This window comes from Heptranchias perlo, chromosome 3 (assembly GCF_035084215.1).
Source record: "Heptranchias perlo isolate sHepPer1 chromosome 3, sHepPer1.hap1, whole genome shotgun sequence".
Lineage (NCBI taxonomy): Eukaryota > Metazoa > Chordata > Chondrichthyes > Hexanchiformes > Hexanchidae > Heptranchias > Heptranchias perlo.
In genome coordinates this window covers 14,059,213-14,079,099 of record NC_090327.1, presented here as the reverse complement: position 1 = coordinate 14,079,099, position 19,887 = coordinate 14,059,213, and the positions used below count along the sequence as shown (strand labels likewise).

The following is a 19,887-nucleotide window of genomic DNA, read 5'->3' as shown; positions in this document are numbered from 1 at the left end:
CTGGGCAATTTTCCTCATTGTCGGGTAGATGCCAGTGTTGTAGCCGTACTGGAACAGTTTGGCTAGAGGTGCAGCTAGTTCTGGAGCACAAGTCTTCAGCACTACAGCCGGGATGTTGTCGGGGCCCATAGCCTTTGCTGTATCCCGTGCACTCAGCCGTTTCTTGATATCACGTGGAGTGAATCAAATTGGCTGAAGACTGGCTTCTGTGATGGTGGGGATATCAGGAGGAGGCCGAGATGGATCATCCACTCGGCACTTCTGGCTGAAGATGGTTGCAAACACTTCAGCCTTGTCTTTTGCGCTCATGTGCTGGACTCTGCCATCATTGAGGATGGGGATGTTTACAGAGCCTCCTCCTCCCGTTAGTTGTTTAATTGTCCACCACCATTCACGACTGGATGTGGCAGGACTGCAGTGCTTTGATCTGATCTGTTGGTTGTGGAATCGCTTAGCTCTGTCTATAGCATGTTGCTTCCGCTGTTTAGCATGCATGTAGTCCTGTGTTGTCGCTTCACCAGGTTGGCACCTCATTTTTAGGTACGCCTGGTGCTGCTCCTGGCATGCTCTTCTACACTCCTCATTGAACCAGGATTGATCCCCTGGCTTGTTGGTAATGGTAGAGTGAGGAATATGCCGGGCCATGAGGTTACAGATTGTGCTGGAATACAAATCTGCTGGTGTATTGTGGTGTTGGAGCGATGTATTGTGTTGTGGTGTATTGTGGCGTGTTGCAGGTGTTGTGGTATGATGTGGTGTATTGTGGTGTATTGTGGTGTATTTTGTTGTATTGTGGTGTATTGTGGTGTATTTTGTTGTATTGTGGTGTATTGTGGTGTATTGTGGTGTGTATTGTTGTGTTCTGTTGTGGTGTGTTGTGGTGTGTTGTGGTGTGATGTGGTGTGTTTTGTTGTGATGTGGTGTGTTGTGGTGTGATGTGGTGTGTTGTGGTGTGATGTGGTGTGATGTGGTGTGTTTTGTTGTGGTGTGGTGTGGTGTGATGTGGTGTGTTTTGTTGTGATGTGGTGTGTTGTGGTGTGATGTGGTGTGATGTGGTGTGATTTGTTGTGGTGTGTTGTGGTGTGATGTGGTGTGTTTTGTTGTGATGTGGTGTGTTGTGGTGTGATGTGGTGTGTTTTGTTGTGATGTGGTGTGTTGTGGTGTGATGTGGTGTGTTGTGGTGTGATGTGGTGTGATGTGGTGTGATGTGGTGTGTTTTGTTGTGATGTGGTGTGTTGTGGTGTGATGTGGTGTGTTGTGGTGTGATGTGGTGTGATGTGGTGTGTTTTGTTGTGATGTGGTGTGTTGTGGTGTGATGTGGTGTGATGTGGTGTGATGTGGTGTGTTTTGTTGTGATGTGGTGTGTTGTGGTGTGTTTTGTTGTGATGTGGTGTGTTTTGTTGTGATGTGGTGTGATGTGGTGTGGTGTGATGTGGTGTGTTTTGTTGTGGTGTGGTGTGTTTTGTTGTGGTGTGATGTGATGTGTTGTGTTCTGTTGTGTTCTGTTGTGGTGTGATGTGGTGTGGTGTGATGTGGTGTGATGTGGTGTGGTGTGTTTTGTTGTGATGTGGTGTGTTGTGGTGTGATGTGGTGTGTTGTGGTGTGATGTGTTTTGTTGTGATGTGGTGTGTTTTGTTGTGATGTGGTGTGATGTGGTGTGATGTGGTGTGTTTTGTTGTGATGTGGTGTGTTTTGTTGTGATGTGGTGTGGTGTGGTGTGTTTTGTTGTGATGTGGTGTGATGTGGTGTGTTTTGTTGTGATGTGATGTGGTGTGGTGTGTTTTGTTGTGATGTGGTGTGATGTGTTTTGTTGTGATGTGGTGTGATGTGGTGTGTTTTGTTGTGATGTGATGTGGTGTGATGTGTTTTGTTGTGATGTGGTGTGGTGTGTTTTGTTGTGATGTGGTGTGATGTGGTGTGTTGTGGTGTGATGTGATGTGGTGTGTTTTGTTGTGATGTGTTGTGGTGTGATGTGGTGTGTTTTGTTGTGATGTGGTGTGGTGTGGTGTGTTTTGTTGTGATGTGGTGTGGTGTGTTTTGTTGTGATGTGATGTGATGTGGTGTGTTTTGTTGTGATGTGTTGTGGTGTGATGTGGTGTGGTGTGTTTTGTTGTGATGTGATGTGATGTGTTTTGTTGTGATGTGTTTTGTTGTGATGTGGTGTGGTGTGTTTTGTTGTGATGTGATGTGATGTGGTGTGTTTTGTTGTGATGTGGTGTGGTGTGTTTTGTTGTGATGTGGTGTGATGTGTTTTGTTGTGATGTGGTGTGTTTTGTTGTGATGTGGTGTGTTTTGTTGTGATGTGGTGTGATGTGGTGTGGTGTGTTTTGTTGTGATGTGGTGTGTTTTGTTGTGATGTGGTGTGTTTTGTTGTGATGTGGTGTGTTTTGTTGTGATGTGGTGTGGTGTGATGTGGTGTGTTTTGTTGTGATGTGGTGTGTTTTGTTGTGATGTGGTGTGGTGTGATGTGGTGTGTTTTGTTGTGATGTGGTGTGTTTTGTTGTGATGTGGTGTGGTGTGGTGTGATGTGGTGTGTTTTGTTGTGATGTGATGTGGTGTGGTGTGATGTGGTGTGTTTTGTTGTGATGTGGTGTGTTTTGTTGTGATGTGGTGTGATGTGGTGTGATGTGGTGTGTTTTGTTGTGATGTGGTGTGTTTTGTTGTGATGTGGTGTGGTGTGGTGTGTTTTGTTGTGATGTGGTGTGATGTGGTGTGTTTTGTTGTGATGTGATGTGGTGTGGTGTGTTTTGTTGTGATGTGTTTTGTTGTGATGTGGTGTGTTTTGTTGTGATGTGGTGTGGTGTGGTGTGTTTTGTTGTGATGTGGTGTGATGTGGTGTGTTTTGTTGTGATGTGATGTGGTGTGTTTTGTTGTGATGTGGTGTGGTGTGTTTTGTTGTGTTTTGTTGTGATGTGGTGTGTTGTGGTGTGATGTGATGTGGTGTGTTTTGTTGTGATGTGTTGTGGTGTGATGTGGTGTGGTGTGTTTTGTTGTGATGTGATGTGATGTGGTGTGTTTTGTTGTGATGTGTTTTGTTGTGATGTGGTGTGGTGTGTTTTGTTGTGATGTGGTGTGATGTGGTGTGATGTGTTTTGTTGTGATGTGGTGTGTTTTGTTGTGATGTGGTGTGTTTTGTTGTGATGTGGTGTGATGTGGTGTGGTGTGTTTTGTTGTGATGTGGTGTGTTTTGTTGTGATGTGGTGTGTTTTGTTGTGATGTGATGTGGTGTGATGTGTTTTGTTGTGATGTGATGTGGTGTGGTGTGTTTTGTTGTGATGTGGTGTGGTGTGGTGTGTTTTGTTGTGATGTGATGTGGTGTGGTGTGTTTTGTTGTGATGTGGTGTGGTGTGTTTTGTTGTGATGTGGTGTGGTGTGTTTTGTTGTGATGTGATGTGGTGTGGTGTGTTTTGTTGTGATGTGGTGTGGTGTGTTTTGTTGTGATGTGGTGTGATGTGGTGTGTTGTGGTGTGATGTGATGTGGTGTGTTTTGTTGTGATGTGGTGTGTTTTGTTGTGATGTGATGTGGTGTGATGTGTTTTGTTGTGATGTGATGTGTTTTGTTGTGATGTGGTGTGTTTTGTTGTGATGTGGTGTGATGTGGTGTGGTGTGTTTTGTTGTGATGTGGTGTGTTTTGTTGTGATGTGATGTGGTGTGGTGTGTTTTGTTGTGATGTGATGTGGTGTGTTTTGTTGTGATGTGGTGTGATGTGGTGTGTTGTGGTGTGATGTGATGTGGTGTGTTTTGTTGTGATGTGGTGTGATGTGGTGTGGTGTGTTTTGTTGTGATGTGGTGTGTTTTGTTGTGATGTGATGTGGTGTGGTGTGTTTTGTTGTGAAGTGGTGTGGTGTGTTTTGTTGTGATGTGGTGTGATGTGGTGTGTTGTGGTGTGATGTGATGTGGTGTGTTTTGTTGTGATGTGTTGTGGTGTGATGTGGTGTGTTTTGTTGTGATGTGGTGTGTTTTGTTGTGATGTGGTGTGATGTGGTGTGGTGTGGTGTGATGTGGTGTGTTTTGTTGTGATGTGGTGTGTTTTGTTGTGATGTGGTGTGATGTGATGTGTTGTGGTGTGATGTGGTGTGTTTTGTTGTGATGTGGTGTGTTTTGTTGTGATGTGGTGTGTTTTGTTGTGATGTGGTGTGTTTTGTTGTGATGTGATGTGGTGTGATGTGATGTGATGTGGTGTGTTTTGTTGTGATGTGGTGTGGTGTGGTGTGTTTTGTTGTGATGTGGTGTGATGTGGTGTGTTTTGTTGTGATGTGATGTGGTGTGGTGTGTTTTGTTGTGATGTGATGTGGTGTGGTGTGTTTTGTTGTGATGTGGTGTGGTGTGGTGTGTTTTGTTGTGATGTGGTGTGATGTGGTGTGTTTTGTTGTGATGTGATGTGGTGTGGTGTGTTTTGTTGTGATGTGGTGTGATGTGGTGTGTTTTGTTGTGATGTGATGTGATGTGGTGTGTTTTGTTGTGATGTGATGTGGTGTGGTGTGTTTTGTTGTGATGTGGTGTGGTGTGGTGTGTTTTGTTGTGATGTGGTGTGATGTGGTGTGTTTTGTTGTGATGTGATGTGGTGTAGTGTGTTTTGTTGTGATGTGGTGTGATGTGGTGTGTTGTGGTGTGATGTGATGTGGTGTGTTTTGTTGTGATGTGTTGTGGTGTGATGTGGTGTGTTTTGTTGTGATGTGGTGTGATGTGGTGTGATGTGTTTTGTTGTGATGTGGTGTGTTTTGTTGTGATGTGGTGTGTTTTGTTGTGATGTGGTGTGATGTGGTGTGGTGTGTTTTGTTGTGATGTGGTGTGTTTTGTTGTGATGTGGTGTGTTTTGTTGTGATGTGGTGTGTTTTGTTGTGATGTGGTGTGATGTGGTGTGATGTGATGTGGTGTGTTTTGTTGTGATGTGGTGTGATGTGGTGTGGTGTGTTTTGTTGTGATGTGGTGTGATGTGGTGTGATGTGGTGTGATGTGGTGTGATGTGGTGTGATGTGGTGTGATGTGTTTTGTTGTGATGTGGTGTGTTTTGTTGTGATGTGGTGTGTTTTGTTGTGATGTGGTGTGATGTGGTGTGATGTGTTTTGTTGTGATGTGGTGTGATGTGGTGTGATGTGGTGTGGTGTGTTTTGTTGTGATGTGGTGTGATGTGGTGTGTTTTGTTGTGATGTGGTGTGATGTGGTGTGATGTGGTGTGGTGTGTTTTGTTGTGATGTGGTGTGATGTGGTGTGTTGTGGTGTGATGTGGTGTGGTGTGTTGTGGTGTGATGTGGTGTGATGTGGTGTGATGTGGTGTGGTGTGTTTTGTTGTGATGTGATGTGATGTGGTGTGGTGTGTTGTGGTGTGATGTGGTGTGGTGTGTTGTGGTGTGTTGTGGTGTGATGTGGTGTGTTGTGGTGTGTTGTGGTGTGTTGTGGTGTGTTGTGGTGTGATGTGGTGTGGTGTGATGTGGTGTGATGTGGTGTGGTGTGATGTGGTGTGTTTTGTTGTGATGTGATGTGATGTGGTGTGGTGTGTTGTGGTGTGATGTGGTGTGGTGTGTTTTGTTGTGATGTGGTGTGGTGTGTTGTGGTGTGTTGTGGTGTGTTGTGGTGTGATGTGGTGTGTTTTGTTGTGGTGTGGTGTGATATGATGTGGTGTGGGACTATATAGAACAGTGGTCCCAGGTTCATTCCTTGGTCTATAATGAGATAGTTGATCTCAGCTGGGGAACTACATAGAGTTGGCCTTTCATGCCCCGGGTTGGGAAAAATCAGCTGGGGTTACTCATGCCAGAAAATGTATGTGTGTGGATGTTGCAGGAGGGCGGGATCAGGTTTGAATATGATGCCCTCTGTGGTCAAATAGCCCACCAAAAGACACCATCTAGATTCATGAACAAGGAATAACCATTTGGGTAAAACAAACTGTAGAGGCCGCCGTTTCCTGTGGAGTTATAACCCAGTAAACAGCATCTTCGGGAGAGAGGAAAATAATGAAACACTCTTGAGATGTAGCACATGCATGGTCCTGATGTATGACAAAAACCAAACAATGGGCTCAATTTTAAAATCAAATTGCGGGTGCGTTCGGGGCAGGGGGGCTGCAAAAATGGCAAAAATCCCGAGCGGGTTCAGAAGCCGGCTCCAACCCGCCGGCTTCCGGGGTTGCCATTGATGCACCTGTGTACGCGCGCGGTTCACAAATCCAGAAGTCCCGCCGGCTTTAATTGATAGTTAAAGAACCAAATGTACCTCATAGAGGTACTTAAGGTACTTTATTTCTGACGTAGTAGATCGTTAAAACGATCTTAAACTTACCTGGGCAGCTTTCCCACGGCTTCCGATTCATGCCTGATGAAACCAGACGTGAAGGGCCGGATCAGGCAAAAATAAACAAAATAAATTAAATAAAAAACCATTGCACAGAGTTAAAAAAACAAAATAAACCTACTTTTCCACCCTGCTCCGATGTCCAATGTCTCCCCCTGATGTCCCGTTCTCTGATGTCCCTCTCAGCACCCGGTGTCTCCCCCCCCCCCCCGATTTCCCCCTCTCCCCACCCAATCTCCCCCCTGATTTCCTCCTCTCCCCACCCAATCTCCCTCTCTCCCCCCCCGATTTCCCCCTCTCCCTCCTAATCTCCCCTTCTGCCCCCCGATCTTTCCCTCTCCCCCTCTCCGATCTTCAGCGCCCTCCACTCTCCATTCCAGTGCTGGATGACCTCTCTCTCTCTCTCTCTCTCTCTATCATCCCCCCCCCGGCGTTGCAGCTCCTGTCGGCGGCCGGCCTGTCAATCAGGGGTTGCCGGGCACGAAACCCAGAAACAATTTTAATCACCATCAATTACATCGCAATCACATCAGAAAAGCTAAGTTTTTTTTTTACTCGAGTTTGCCAGGCGCACCCTCACCCTCACCCCCCCACCCCCACCCCATCACCATTTCAAAAATTGGGCCCAATGTGTCAATTGGCATGGCAGACGTTTGGTGAATTACATACTCAGCTGTGTAACAGTAACAGATCTATAGAATCATAAAATGTTACAGCACAGGAGGAGGCCATTCGGTCCATTGTGCCTGTGCCGGCTCTTTGAAAGAGCTATCCAATTAGTCCCACTCCCCTGCTTTTCCCCCATCGCACTGCTAACTTTTCCTTTTCAATTCCCTTTTGAAAATTACTATTGAATCTGCTTCCATCACCCTTTCAAGCAGTGCATTCCAGATCTTAACAACTCGCTGCTTAAAAAAAATTTTCCTCATCTCTCCCCAGGTTCTTTTGCCAATTATCTTAAATCTGGTCCTAACCTTAGTGTTCTATATAAATCAAGTATGCAATTTTAGTGGTCAAGCAATGCTCATTTAGCTAAGAGCCTCCATATAAAAGAAGCTGCCACATGGCATTTTAAACTGGCTACCATAACAAAACAGAATCTATGTGCACAACTCAGGGGAAAGTGACAAGAAGAGGCCTAAGAGCTCTTCAATAGCATCTTAGCTACGAGACAGGTCTCCTGCTCCTTTGACCCCTTTCCCACTAAATGCCTGACCACTGAATTTCCCTTCCTGCTCCCCATGACGACCAACATTCAAAATGGTTCCCTCCCCTCTGTCCCCCTTTCTTTCAAAACCGCTGCTATCACCCCTAGGAACTTAGGACATAGGAACATAGGAACAGGAGTAGGCCATTCAGCCCCTTGTGCCTGCTCCGCCATTTGATAAGATCATGGCTGATCTGTGATCTAACTCCATATACCTGCCTTTGGCCCTCAAAAAACCAACCTTCAACTCCTCTGCCCTTGCTAACTCCAGTCTCCCTTCCCTCTCCAAGAGTGTGCTGTCACCTGCCAGGTCCACGTCTAATTCTCTGTGTGAATCCCTCCAATGAGGTTTCCTCCCCTCCCCTGCACTGAAATGGCCCTAAACAAAGTCACAAGCAACATTCTCTGTGAGTGTGACCGAGGTGCCCTATTCTTCCTTGTCCTCCTCGATCTCTCTACATCCTTTGACCCGTTCAAGCCCACCATCCACTTCCAATGCTTGGTGGGAATGCCCTCACTTGGTTCCACTCTTACCTATAAGATTGTGCCCACAACAAGAGCAAATTGCATTTATACAGCGCCTTTATCATGGTAAAACATCCCAAGGCGCTTCACAGGAGCGTAATCAGACAAAAATTCACATCGAGCCAAAGACGGAGACATTAGGATAGGGGACCAAGCGCATGGCCAAAGAGGTGGCTGCAGAGATAGTCAATGCATTGGTTTTGATATTCCAGAGTTCCCTAGATTCTAGAACTGTCCCCGTGGATTGGAAGATAGCAAATATAACCCCACTATTCAAGAAAGAAGGGAGAGAGAAAACAGGGAACCATAGACTGAGACTTTTTTTCCCTGGTGAGTAGGAGGTTTAGGGGTGATCTTATAGAAGTCTATAAAATAATGAGGGGCATAGATAAGGTAGATAGTCAAAATCTTTTCCCAAAGGTAGGGGAGTCTATAACGAGGGGGCATAGATTTAAGGTGAGAGGGGAGAGATACAAAAGGGTTCAGAGGGGCAATTTTTTCCACTCAAAGGATGGTGAGTGTCTGGAACGAGCTGCCAGAGGCAGTAGTAGAGGCGGGTACAATTTTGTATTTTAAAAAGCATTTGGACAGTTACATGGGTAAGATGGGTATAGAGGGATATGGGCCAAGTGCAGGCAACTGGGACTAGCTTAGTGGTATAAACTGGGCGACATGGACATGTTGGGCCGAAGGGCCTGTTTCCATGTTGTAAACATCTATGATTCTATGATTCTATAGGCCTGTTAGCCTGACATCAGTAGTACGGAAAATACTAGAATTTATTAATAAGGACGTGGTAACAGGGCACTTAGAAAATCATAATATGATTAGGCAGAGACAAGACGGTTTTATGAAAGGGAAATTGTGTTTGACAAATTTATTAAGAGTTTTTTGAGGATATAACTAGCAGGGTAGATAAGGGGGAACCAGTGGACGTCGAATATTTGGATTTTCAAAAGGCATTCGATAAGGTGCAAGAGGCTGTTACACAAGATTAGGGCTTATGGGATTGGGAGTAATATATTATCATGGATTGAGGATTGGTTGATGGACAGAAAACAGAGAGTAGGAATAAACGGGTCATTTTCGGGTTGGCTGGTTGTAACTAGTGGGGTGCCGCAAGGATCAGTGCTTGGGCCTCAGCTATTTACAATCTATATCAATGGCTTGGATGAGGGGACCGAGTGTAATGTATCCAAGTTTGCTGACGATACAAAGTTAGGTGGGAAAGTAAGCTGTGAGGAGGATGCAAGGAGGCTGCAAAAGGATATAGACAGGTTAAGTGAGTGGGCAAGAAGGTGGCAGATGGAGTATAATGTGAGGAAATGTGAGGTTATTCACTTTGGTAGGAAGAACAGAAAAGCAGTATATTTTTTAAAAGGTGAGAGACTAGTAAATGTTGGTAATCAGAGGGATTTGGGTGTCCTTGTACATGAATCACAGAAAGTTAACATGCAGGTACAGCAAGCAATTAGGAAAGCAAATGGTATGTTGGCCTTTATTGCAAGAGGGTTGGAGTACATGAGTAAGGAACTCTTGCTACAATTATGTAAGGCTTTTGTGAGACCACATCTGGAGTGCTGTGTACTGTTTTTGCCTAAGAGGGGGATGCAGCGAAGGTTCACTAGATTGATTCCTGGGATGAGAGGGTTGTCCTGTGAGGACAGATTGAGTAGAATGGGCCTATACTCTCTGGAGTTTGGAAGAATGAGACGTGATCTCATTGAAACGTATAAAATTCTTAGATGGCTTGATAGGGTAGATGCTGAGAGGCTGTTTCCCCTGGCTGGAGAGTCTAGAACTAGGGGGCATAGTCTTAGAATCAGGGGTCAGCCATTTAGGACTGAGATGATGAAAAATTTCTTCACTCAGAGGCTGTGAATCTTTGGAATTCTCTACCCCAGAGAGCTGTGGATGCTCAGTCGTTGAGTATATTCAAAAGTGAGATCCATAGACTTTTGGACACTAAGGAAATCAAGGGATATGGGGATCGGGCGGGAAAGTGGAGTTGAGGTAGAAGATCAGCCATAATCTTACTGAATGGCAGTTCAGGCTCGAGGGACCGTATGGCCTACTCCTGCTCCTATTGCTTATATTCTTATGTTCTTCAGGAGGGTCTTAAGTGAGGAGAGAGAGGTAGAGAGGCAGAGAGGTTTAGGGAGGGAATTCCAGCACTTAGGGCCTAGGCAGCTGATAGCACGGCCGCCAATGGTGGGGTGAAGGAAGTGGGGAACGGACAAGAGGCCAGAGCTGGAGGAATGCAGAGTTCTCGTAGGGTTGTAGGGCTGAAGGAGGATACCGAGATAGGGAGGGGCGAAGCCATGGAGGGATTTAAATACGAGGATGAGAATTTTAAAATGGAGGCATTCGGGGGACCAGTAATCTGGGCCTCTGTCAATTATTTGTTTAACTGTGTCCGACTGCTGCCTTTGTCTTCTCCAGGCTTGTTTACTCCAAAACTCTCCTTGCCAGCATTCACAAACTCCAACTTGTTCAAAACTCCACTCTCTGCATCTTATCCAGTACTCCAATACTAAGTCCCATTACCTGATCACCCTATCCTTACCATCCTTCATTGGTTCAACATCAATTTCAAAATCCTCATCCTCATCAACAAGTCCCTCCATGGCCTTGCCCTTCCTTACTTCTGCAACCTCCATTCCCTGCAAGGGCGAATAAGGCAGTGGGGAAAGAATTAAACTAGTTGGGGGAGGGGAGGGAGTGGAAAATCCACACTTTAAGTCAAAAAGTGTGAGAAAAAGACCAGCAGGACATATGTGCAGGGTGGGGACAGTTACCCAAATAAGAGTTCTATACACAAATGCACGTAGCATTAGAAATAAAACAAGTAAGTCAGAAGCACAAATTCAGCTTACAGGGTATGATGTAGTAGCCATTCCAGAGACCTGGCTCCAACCTGAGCATGATTGGGAGCTAAATGTTCCAGGCTTTCAGATCTTTAGAAAGGATAGGGAAATTTGGAAAGGAAGGGGAGTAGCAATATTGATAAAAGGTACAATTACCCCACTAGAAAGAAGGGATTTCAGTAAGGGTAATCGGGCAATGGTAACAGTATGGGTAGAGTTAAGGAAGAGCAAAGGGTGCAGGACTCCGGTAGTAGTAGTCTACAGACCTCCTGACAGGTGTAGTGTAGTGGGGGAGGAATGTATAAATACAGAGATCAGGGAAGCATGTAGAAAAAACAAAGTGGGTATAATGGAAGATTTTAATTTTCAAATAGACTGGAGATGCAGAATAGCAGAAGTAGTAAAGCCAATAAAAACAAAGAAATTGCATCTTTCACGACTTCGGGACGTGTAGTCACTGTTGTAATGTAGGAAATGTGGCAGCTAATTTGCGCACAAGCTCCCACAAACAGCAATGAGATAACGACCAGATAATCTGTTTTAGTGATGTTGGTTGAGGGATAAATATTGGCCAGAACACCAGGGAGAACTCCCCTGCTCTTCTTCAAATATTGCCGTGGGATCTTTTACACCCAACTGAGAGGGCAGATGGGGCCTTGGAGGGGGAGGGCGAACAGCCAGCTGTCGTGGTGCACATAGGCACCAACGATATAGGTAAAAAAGGGGATGAGGTCCTAAAAGCAGAATATAGGGAGTTAGGAGGTAAATTAAAAAATAGGACCTCAAAGGTAGTAATCTCAGGATTGCTGCCAGTGCCACGTGCTAGTCAGAGTAGAAATAGGAGGATATTTCAAATGAATACGTGGCTAGAGGAATGGTGCAAGGGGGAGGGATTCAAATTCCTGGGACACTGGAAACGGTTCTGGGGGAGGTGGGACCAGTACAAACCGGACGGTCTGCACCTGGGCAGGGCCGGGACTGCTGTCCTAGGAGGAGTGTTTGCTAGTGCTGTTGGGGAGGGTTTAAACTAAAGTGGCAGGGGGTTGGGAACCTGAGCAGGGAGAGAGAGGAAAGCGTAACAGGAAGGGACAGAAGGTATGGAGTAATAGGTAAAGTGTTAAAAAAGGAAAAAGCAGGAACTAAGCGTCACAAAACAGATTTGAAAGTTCTTTATCTGAATGCACGTAGCATTCGTAATAAAATGGACGAGTTAACGGCACAAATAACTACGTATGGGTATGATCTTGTGGCCATTACAGAAACATGGCTGCAGGGTGACAACGACTGGGAATTAAATATGCCAGGGTATTTAACAATCAGGAAGGACAGGCAGGAAGGAAGGGGAGGTGGGGTGGCTATGTTAATAAAGGAAGGAATCACTGTAATACAGAGAAATGATATTGGGACAAAGCATCAAGATAATGAAACAGTTTGGGTGGAGATAAGGAATAATAAGGGAAAAAAAACATTAGTGGGCGTAGTATATAGGCCTCCTAATAGTTGCAACTCTGCTGGAAGAAGTATTAATCAGGAGATAGTCGGGGCATGTAATAAGGGAACAGCCATAATTATGGGGGATTTTAATTATCATATTAACTGGACAAATCAAATTGGGCAGAGCAGCCTTGAGGACGAGTTCATTGAGTGCATCAGGGATGGATTTCTTGAGCAGTATGTAACTGATCCTACAAGGGGGCAGGCAACCTTGGACCTGGTCCTGTGTAATGAGTCAGGATTAATTAATAATGTCCTAGTTAAGGATCCCCTTGGAACGAGCAACCACAACATGGTTGAATTCCATATCCAATTAGAGGGTGAGAAGGTTGATTCTCAAACAAGCGTACTGAGCTTGAATAAAGGAGACTATGATGGTATGAGAGCGGAATTGATTAAAGTGGACTGGGAAAATAGATTAAAGGGTAAGACGGTACATGAGCAGTGGTGTTCATTTAGGGAGTTATTTTAAAACTTTCAAAATAAATATATTCCACTGAGGAAAAAAGGGTGTAAAAGAAATGACAGCCATCCGTGGCTAAGTAAAGAAATCAAGGATAGTATCCGACTAAAAACAAGGACATATAAGGTAGCCAAACTTAGTGGGAGGATAGAAGATTGGGAATTCTTCAAAAGACAGCAAAAAGTAACTAAAGGATTGATTAAGAAAGGGAAGTTAGATTATGAAAAGAAATTAGCAAAAAATATAAAAACAGATAGCAAGAGTTTCTATCGTTATATAAAAAGAAAAAGGGTGGCTAAGGCAAACATAGGTCCCTTAGAGGATGAGACCGGGAAATTAATGGTGGGAAACATGGAGATGGCAAAAATGCTGAACAAATATTTTGTTTCAGTCTTTACGGTAGAGGACACTAAGAATATCCCAACACTGGACAAACAGGGGACTCTCGGGGGGGAGGAGCTAAATACGATTAAAATCACTCAGGAGATGGTACTCAGTAAAATAATGGGACTCAAGGCGGATAAATCCCCTGGACCTGATGGCTTCCATCCTAGGGTCTTGAGGGAAGTGGCAGTAGGGATTGTGGATGCTTTGGTGATAGTTTTCCAGAATTCCCTGGACTCAGGAGAGGTCCCGGCAGATTGGAAAACTGCTAATGTAACACCGTTATTTAAAAAGGGTAGTAGGCAGAAGGCTGGAAATTATAGGCCAGTTAGCTTAACATCTGTGGTGGGTAAAATTTTGGAGTCTATTATTAAGGAGACAGTAACGGAACATTTAGATAAGCATAATTTAATAGGACAAAGTCAGCATGGCTTTATGAAGGGGAAGTCATGTCTGACAAATTTGCTTGAGTTCTTCGAGGATATAACGTATAGGGTGGATAAAGGGGAACCAGTGGACATAGTGTATTTAGACTTCCAGAAGGCATTCGACAAGGTGCCACATAAAAGATTATTACTTAAGATAAAAAATCACGGGATTGGGGGTAATATTCTGGCATGGGTGGAGGATTGGTTATCAAACAGGAAGCAGAGAGTTGGGATAAATGGTTCATTTTCGGACTGGCAACCAGTAACCAGTGGTGTTCCACAGGGGTCGGTGCTGGGTCCCCAACTCTTTACAATCTATATTAACGATTTGGAGGAGGGGACCGAGTGCAACATATCAAAATTTGCAGATGATACAAAGATGGGAGGGAAAGTAGAGAGTGAGGAGGACATAAAAAACCTGCAAGGGGATATAGACAGGCTGGGTGAGTGGGCGGAGATTTGGCAGATGCAATATAATATTGGAAAATGTGAGGTTATGCACTTTGGCAGGAAAAATCAGAGAGCAAGTTAATTTCTTAATGGCGAGAGACTGGAAAGTACTGCAGTACAAAGGGATCTGGGGGTCCTAGTGCAAGAAAATCAAAAAGTTGGTATGCAGGTGCAGCAGGTGATCAAGAAAGCCAACGGAATGTTGGCTTTTATTGCTAGGGGGATAGAATATAAAAACAAGGAGGTATTGCTGCAGTTATATAAGGTATTGGTGAGACCGCACCTGGAATACTGCATACAGTTTTGGTCTCCATACTTAAGAAAAGACATACTTGCTCTCGAGGCAGTACAAAGAAGGTTCACTCGGTTAATCCCGGGGATGAGGGGGCGGACATATGAGGAGAGGTTGAGTAGATTGGGACTCTACTCATTGGAGTTCAGAAGAATGAGAGGCGATCTTATTGAAACATATAAGATTGTGAAGGGTCTTGATCGGGTGGATGCAGTAAGAATGTTCCCAAAGATGGGTGAAACTAGAACTAGGGGGCATAATCTTAGAATAAGGGGCTGCTCTTTCAAAACTGAGATGAGGAGAAACTTCTTCACTCAGAGGGTGGTCGGTCTGTGGAATTTGCTGCCCCAGGAAGCTGTGGAAGCTACATCATTAGATAAATTTAAAACAGAAATAGACAGTTTCCTAGAAGTAAAGGGAATTAGGGGTTATGGGGAGCGGGCAGGAAATTGGACATGAAGCTGAGTTCGGATCGGTCAATGCCCTGTGGGTGGCGGAGAGGGCCCAGGGGCTATGTGGCCGGGTCCTGCTTCGACTTCTTGTGTTCTTTAGATTTGTGGTTGGGATCAGATCAGCCATGATCTTATTGAATGGCGGAGCAGGCTCGAGGGGCCGATTGGCCTACTCCTGCTCCAATTTCTTATGTATGTCTCATCTTAAATACAGCAGCACTCCCTCAGTACTGGACTGGAATGTGAGCCTAGATTATGTGCTCAAGTCTCTGGAGTGGGACTTGAACCTACAGCCTTCTGACTCACAGACAAGAGTACTATCACTGAGCCACAGCTAACACATTTGAATTTCTTGAATGTATTCCAAATAGTTTTCTAGAACAATATGTTTTAGAACCAACAAGGGAACAGGCCATACTGGATTTAGCGATGAGTTAACAAAATAGAATTATTTAGCAATCCGACGGTAAGGGAGCATCTTACAAATAGTTACCATAAAATTATTGAATTTAATATTAGGGTCGAGAGTGAGAAGGGAAAGTCATAAACCAAGGTTATAAATTTAAGGAAGGCAAACTGTGAAGGGTCGAGAAATAAAATAACCACAGTAAACTGGCCTGAGTTGTTAACTTACAGACAAACAGTGGGAAGTATTCAAAGACGTATTTGGTACAATACAAAACCAGTACATACCCCTAAAAGGCAAAGGCTCAACTTGTGTAGTTAAGCAACCATGGTCAACAAATGAGGTAAGCAACTGTATCAACCTAAATGAAAAGACGTACACAAATGCAAGTAAAAGTGGAGATCCAGCAGACTGGGACAGCCTTAAAAAGCAACAAAGGGATACAAAGAAAGTAATATAGAAAAAAAACTCGCAAGGGATATCAAAGCTAACAGCAAAAGGTGCTATATAAATACAATTCTTTCTTTCTTTGTTCCCCTGTACCGCTGGTATATTGTCCTTTTCCTCCCCTGTGGAAACGGATACAAAGTACTCGTTTATAAATATATTAAGAGAAAGAGAGTGGTAAAGTGGAATGTGGGCCCATTAAAGACTGATGCAGGCAAGATTCAAATGGATAATAAGAAAATGGCAGGCTTGTTAAACGAGTACTTTGTATCCGTTTCCACAGGGGAGGAAAAGGACAAAATACCAGCGGCACAAGGGAACAAAGAAAGAAAGAAAGAATTGTATTTATATAGCACCTTTCATGTCCTCAGGATGTCCCAAAGTGATTTACAGCCAATGAAATACAAGTATAGTCACTGTTGTAATGTAAGAAACACAGCAGCTAATTTGCATGCAGCAAGGTTCCACAAACAGCAATGAAATAAATAATCAGATCATCTGTATTTTAGGTGTTGGTTGAGGGATAAATATTGGGCAGAACAGCGAGAGAACTCACCTGCTCTTCTTCGAATAGTGCCGTGGGATCGTTTACGTCGGCCTGAGAGGGCAGACGGGGCCTCAGTTTAACATCTTATCCGAAAGACGACACCTCTGACACTGTAGCGCCAGCCTAAATGATGTGCTCAAGTCTCTGGAGTGGAGCTTGAACCTGCAACCTTCTGACTCAGATGCGAGAGTGTTACCCACTGAGCCATGGCTGACACCAAAAAAATAAGTCGTCAACTTAGTGGATTTAATATGAAAAAAAAATGGTAATGAAGAAAATAATGGGACTTCAGATAGACAAAGCTCCAGGACTTGGTGGTTTCTGTTAAAAAGAATACAGTGAAGATTCACCAGAATGATACCAGGGTTTTAAGGGTTAAATTATGAGGACAGGTTGCATAAACTTGATTTGTCTTGAGTTTAAAAGGTTGAGAGTGATCTGATTAAGGGATTTGATAGGGTACACACAGACAAACTATCCAGAACAAGAGGACATAATCTTAAAATTAGAGCTAGGTCATTTAGGAGTGAAATCAGGAAACAATTTTTCACATAAAGGGTATTGGAAATCTGAAAAACACTGTGGATGATGGGTCAATTGAAATTTTCAAGACTGAGATTGAAAGATTTTTGTTTGGTAAGGGCATCAAGATATATGGAACAAAGACAGGTAAATTGAGTTGAGGTAAATGAATAGCGGAACAGGCTCATGGAGTTGAATAGCTACTGTTCCTATATTCAAATTCTGCTCTTCCAACTCTGGCCTCCTTTACATCCCTTCTCCCTTCACTGCACCTTTGATGGCCGAGTCTTTGGCCATCTAGGACCCACGCGCACCCTGGAAATCTCTCCCTCTGCCTTGCTGCCTTCCTTAAAAAAGCCTCCTTAAAACCTACCTCTTTGATTTTGGCTTCAGTCACCAACCCCCTCATCCCCCCCACCTCCACCCAATTCTTCTCCATCCCAAAGACTGCACCTTGCCCAGTTATTTTTTTTCAGCAACATTTTATCATGTTAAAGATGCAATAAACATACAGGTTGTAGCTATTATTTCCCTATTTCTGGCTGGATTTCCGGCTGCCTTGTAGCCCCGCTGTTAATAATTATGATCAGAGCCAGTCATTTACTGAGTCAGTCAAATTTCGGTTTTATTACAGGGAATTCCGGTGTTTGGGGGGAGACCCATTCCTGGATTCTGTTTGTTTTTCCCATCAAAATTAGTGGCTTTGCCCATAAAACACAAAGGGGCTGTTGTTACCTACAATCAGAATGACTGAACAGTCAATTTTTATTTCATGATATTCTGTGATTTGTCGATTCCGTCCGTTCTTCGACGTAAAACGATGGCTTTGCTTATGGTCTAATTATTCTTTTTTGCTTATAAATTGAATTGATGCGTTTATTGTGTGATTGGTATTTTCCCCACTTTCACCTATACGTTGCCTTGCTTATTACTGGTCCATTCATCAGTCTTTCTGTATTAATGATTATTATATTTACTGGATTCTCTGCCCACCTCTCATGTTTGCAGTTTGTTTACCCGAGGCTGACTGACCTTGCTCTCGCTGTCTCAGTAATAATCTTGCTGTCACAATGAAGCTGGCTGCATGTTGACTTTCCCTTGCGCTGTGAGCTGCTTATTCCGGCTTTGTTGTTTTTTCTTTTAGTTTTTGTTTAAATTTCTTCACGGAACGAGTATTTTTTTAATATAATTTCACCTCCCTGTAATTTGATGATTTTTTTTTTCTCCCGATCGGGCACCGTGTTATTTTCAGAGGCCTCTTGTACTGCTGACTCTGCCGCCCATCCGATTCGCCCCTTTACTGAACACCTCCAACTACTCACCATTTTTATAATCAATATTTAAATATATGGATATATAGAATCCATTTCGTGCAGTATGTTATCCTAATTTATTGACACTTTTGTCTGTTTTATTTGATTTTAAATCAACCCTTTCTTACATTGATGCTGATTCCTCTTGTGCTTTCTATAAATATTTATTAATTTATTTCCACACAGTGCTGTATCATGGATTTCTTGTGGAAGTACGCGCCTGGGATGCTGACCCTTACCCTGCCCTCTGTCACACGATCTGTAATTTGTTTGGTTTGCTGCATTTTCATACCTGAATCGATGCGGATGCTGATGCTGCCGTCCCGGTGCAGGATAGCCGCCCTGGCCCCGCTCAGCCTGCCCCAGTACGGGTGCCAGTCCCCGGCGGACTCGGGAGGGGGACGCCGCCGCCGCTGCCGCCTGAGAGTGCTGCAGCACTGGTAGCAGACGGCCCACGCCTGCTCCTCGTTCAGCGGCTGGTTGTAGAGCTTCAGGATCTGCTCCAGGGACAGCTCCTGGGAGTCCGAGTCCGCCTGGGCATCGCGCTCCGCCGCCGGGGTCTCGGCGCATCGCTCTGCCATCGGGTCCAACGGAGGGCAACGGTGCGAGGGATAGGAAATGATAACACAAGATCAACCCTAAACCATCGGGAGAAGGAACAAGGCGAGCATCATCTTCTCCAGCCGCATCATCATCATCCCCGCCGCCGCCGCCGCCGCCACGCTGCAATCTCCTCACTTCCACCCGATCCACCTACACAGACACACCAGCCTCTTCCAGCGGCTCCTTCTTAAATCCAATCATATGACTCGCTTCTTAACGCCTAGGACACAGAGAGCGATCAAACCGCGTGGTCCAAACGCCTGCCGAGTTCCCTCATGACTTTTTGATACACAACGTAATTTGCTACATTCTCTCATGACTTATTGATACGCTGCATCATTTGCTACATTCTCTCATGATTTTTTGATACACAGCATAATTTGCTACATTCTCTCTAGACTTTTTGATACACTGCATCATTTGCTACATTGTAACATTCTATGTAATATGTAAAAAGTAACTTCTCGCCCCTGGATTAAGGAGGCAACATGAGAGCAAAAAGGGGACGCGGGTCAAACAAGCTACTCTCCCATCCTGTCAGCCTTGGCTCAGTGGTAGCACTCTCACGTCTGAGTCAGTAGGTTGTGCTTCAAGTCCCACTCCAGAGACTTAAGCACATAATCCAGGCTGACACTTCAGTGCAGTACTGAGGGAGTGCTGCACAGTCGGAGGTGCCGTTTTTTGGATGAGATGTTAAACCGAGGCACTGACTGCCCTCTCAGGTGGATGTAAAAGATCCCATGGAACTATTTCGAAGAAGAGCAGGGGAGTTCTCCCTGGTGTCCTGGCCAATGCTTATCCCTCAACTAACATCACTAAAACAGATTATCTCATCATTATCACATTGCTGTTTGTGGTAGCTTGTTGAGCACAAATTGGCTGCCACATTTCCTACATTACAACAGTGACTACACTTTAAAAATAATTGGCTGTAAAGTGCTTTGGGATATCCTGTGGCCATGATAGGCGCTATATAAATGCAAGTTCTTTATTTCCTTTAAGACGCTCCTTAAAACCTACCTCTTTGACCAAGCTTTAAGTCACCTGTCCTAATACTTCCTTATGTGGCTCGATGTCCAATTTTGTCTAATAATGCTACTGTTTAGCACCTTAGGAAGTTTTACTACATTAAAGACACTATATAAATGCAAGTTGTTGTTAGAAATCCTTAGTAAAAAACCTGCAAATACTG

The 19,887-nt window shown here is 44.3% G+C and overlaps 1 protein-coding gene across 5 annotated transcripts in view; it reads right to left on the bottom strand.

Annotated features, from left to right (window-relative positions):
* LOC137310398 (protein spire homolog 1-like) overlaps positions 1–18,871 on the bottom strand; it is a 280,950-nt gene extending 262,079 nt beyond the window's left edge. For all 5 annotated transcript variants that reach the window (XM_067978235.1, XM_067978246.1, XM_067978243.1 and 2 more), the window contains exon 1: positions 18,385–18,871. In XM_067978235.1, the coding sequence (XP_067834336.1) occupies positions 18,385–18,673 (289 nt within the window). In that variant the 5' untranslated portion in view covers positions 18,674–18,871. The remainder of the gene's footprint in view (positions 1–18,384) is intronic.
* Positions 18,872–19,887: the final 1,016 nt, after the last annotated feature.